This window comes from Octopus bimaculoides, chromosome 4 (assembly GCF_001194135.2).
Source record: "Octopus bimaculoides isolate UCB-OBI-ISO-001 chromosome 4, ASM119413v2, whole genome shotgun sequence".
Taxonomy (NCBI): Eukaryota; Metazoa; Mollusca; class Cephalopoda; order Octopoda; family Octopodidae; genus Octopus; species Octopus bimaculoides.
In genome coordinates this window covers 138,324,212-138,327,295 of record NC_068984.1, presented here as the reverse complement: position 1 = coordinate 138,327,295, position 3,084 = coordinate 138,324,212, and the positions used below count along the sequence as shown (strand labels likewise).

Here is a 3,084-nt window from a genome sequence, read left to right as displayed (position 1 = left end):
ATATATATATATATATATATATATATATATATAGTTGAAATATGGATACTATAATTACACCACATAAAAGCATACATATATATCTATATATGCACACATAGATACCACACACAGAGACACACATAAGCTCACACAAACACACACGCGCGCGCACACACGCGCACACACACACATACGCATACGCACGCACAGGCATACGCACGTGTGCGTACACTCGCACAGGCACTCACACACACACACACATACACACGTACACACACGCAGAGACAACACATCGCCAACATCACGGGCAGCCAAGAAGTTACTTATTGGCCTGTATACAAATATGTAATGTCACACACGGAAACTCTATTTATATACACTCATACATCATATACCCCCTAAACACACACACGCACACACACACACACACACACACACAAACACGCACGCACACACGCACGCACGTCACACACACACAGATATATATCTCACTCTCCCCTTCTTCCTCTATTTTACTCTACCATTTACCCCTGACTCTCTTTATCTCTTTCCTTCACATATTTTTTTCTTCTTTTTCCTCGCCCCCCCTCCACATTAAAGTTCAGAATCTCACCCACTTCTACCCGAGATTAGCATTCATCATCACCTAACATCAACTTCAAGCAACAATCTCTACTCTATATTCTGTAATACCAAAAAATTAACATCGTCTGATTATCATGCAGTACGAAATACTGCCCGGACTAAGCTGTTGTTTACTGGATCTCTTCGTAAATCGAACAAGCTATCTTATTGTTCGAACATAATCAACGATAATTTACAGCCAAAACCAGGATATATAAGTTTATTTTTTATTCTTTTTGCTGTCTTCTTTATTTATCGATTTTTGTACTTCCGCCGACCCTTATTGGATATGTATATTTAGATTATCGATTAACATAATTAAATATTGGATACATTTATCAAATATACACTTTATGTGTAAATACTGGATTTGTATACAGGACGGTGTGGTTATAAAACTTAATGAAGTATTATGTACAAAGTGAGAATATATAATTAAATGAATACATGTATATACAAATTAAAGACAAGTATTTGTATAATTAAATATATAGAATACAAATATATACATATGTTAATTATCTCATAATTTAATACGCAGCATATTATGGCGCATGTACATACACAGAATACAGAAATACAATGCCTTAAGTATTTAATTATATAAATACACGCGGATATACCACACGTTCAAACATAAATACACACTTGCGCGCGTATGTATAATATGCATTTATAGATAGATGCATATGCGTGTAGCTATATATGTATGTGTAAACACGTCTCTATCTATATATATGTATGTATATTGTATATTGTATAGAAAACAATGTTTTAAGTATATAATGGACTAACAACGGCACCCATCGATTTTTATAAAGTAGTAAATACACAAAGAAAGCCCATAACATGTTTTTGGGTAGCTGTGTCGGGTGCTTACCCGCATCGGCTGCATCTCTTAGTTACTGGACAGCTCTATCGCCGCATCATTATTTACCTCCAACTGAACTGAATGCTATGTCCAGCTACGGAGTTAAAAACCCTTCGTCGTTTCACATCGCCGAAATACTTCATCATCATCAGCACCACCAACAACAACAACACTTACAACAACAGCAGCAGCAGCAGCAACAACATCATCATCACCAACATCAGCAACAGCTGCCACAGAACAATACTACGGACGACAGTAGTTGTGACATTGTTAAGGCCGCGAGTTGTAATAACGGTAGTATTAGGGCGAAGTTTCTCAACGGAAGAGCTTCCTCACCGTGTGGCCATGGATACCCGACGTTAGATGCACCCGTCTTTAGCAGGTCTGTCCTCGATATCGTTGAGGACGGTGGGACAGCCGCTACGGAGAAGGGGGGAGGGAGAGAGGGAAGAGAAAGAGGAGGTGAGGAGTGTCGCACTGTAGCTCTGACTGTATCATCGACTCCTTCTTCTTCTTCTTCTTCTTCATCATCGTCAGCATCATCATCGTCGTCATCATCGTTATCATCGTCATCATCATTATCATCATCTTCATCGACGACAGGTGGCGTTGGTCACGGTTGTGGAGAAGAGGAAGACATTTCTGTGAAGCGAGAGCAAAGGGCAATGGTCAGGAGTGTGGGGTCGTTATTGACTGCATCGGTAGCAGACAGTGGTGTCGTATCGAACAGCAGTCGCAGCTATTCGCCCGGTATAGATGCAACAAGTCTGACGACTACTGTCACCGGTGGAATAGCACCTCTGCAAGCTCTTTGTTCGGTCGGAGCCTTTTCGCGGTTGAGTTCTTCAAGTGTTGTAAATAATTCAAATGGAATCGATCTCTCACACAACTTATCATCACTTTACCGGGGACGAACAGGTCCGCCAGGTGGTGCTACAGCATCGTCCAGCCAGTTAAAATTTGGAATCAACAGAATTTTATCGGAGGATTTTGGTAAACATAGATTAGATAAAGGTAAGTTCTGTTTTACTTGCTTAAAAAGAAAGAAGAAAAAAAAACCCTATTTGCTTCGTGAATGGAATGTGTAAATACGATCTCCGTACCGCGGAGGTCAAGGGGTACAATACACACACACGTGTGTATATATATATATATATATATATATATATATATATATATATATACACACACATATATATATATATATATACACAGATATATGTATATAGATATATGTATATATGTATAGATATATAAGCATTTCTATGCACATATCTATGGATACAGTCACACACACAAACACACACACTCACACACACTCACATATATATTTGTGTATATACGAAATAATGTGAATTGACTTACGTAAATTCTTAAATACTTTTGTCGTTATACATGCATAGAAATATACGCATGAAGTTTTACACCTTGGATGGCTGACATAATGATTACCGAACATCTCTCCAACGCATTACAGGTGCAAAAATGGGTTCGAAACAATTGTAGTGATTAAAAAAAAAAAAAGATGTTCATTCCAGTTTCTATCGTTTATCCATGTATATATGTCTGTATGTATATTTGTATATATATATATATATATATAT

The 3,084-nt window shown here is 37.8% G+C and overlaps 1 protein-coding gene across 1 annotated transcript in view; it reads left to right on the top strand.

Moving 5' to 3' along the window:
* The first annotated feature begins 465 nt into the window (after positions 1-465).
* The window catches only part of LOC106878516 (uncharacterized protein DDB_G0271670), a 163,002-nt gene continuing 160,383 nt past the window's right edge, over positions 466-3,084 (top strand). The window contains exon 1 of the mRNA XM_052967690.1: positions 466-2,494. Coding sequence (XP_052823650.1) covers positions 1,456-2,494 — 1,039 coding nt within the window. The 5' untranslated portion in view covers positions 466-1,455. The remainder of the gene's footprint in view (positions 2,495-3,084) is intronic.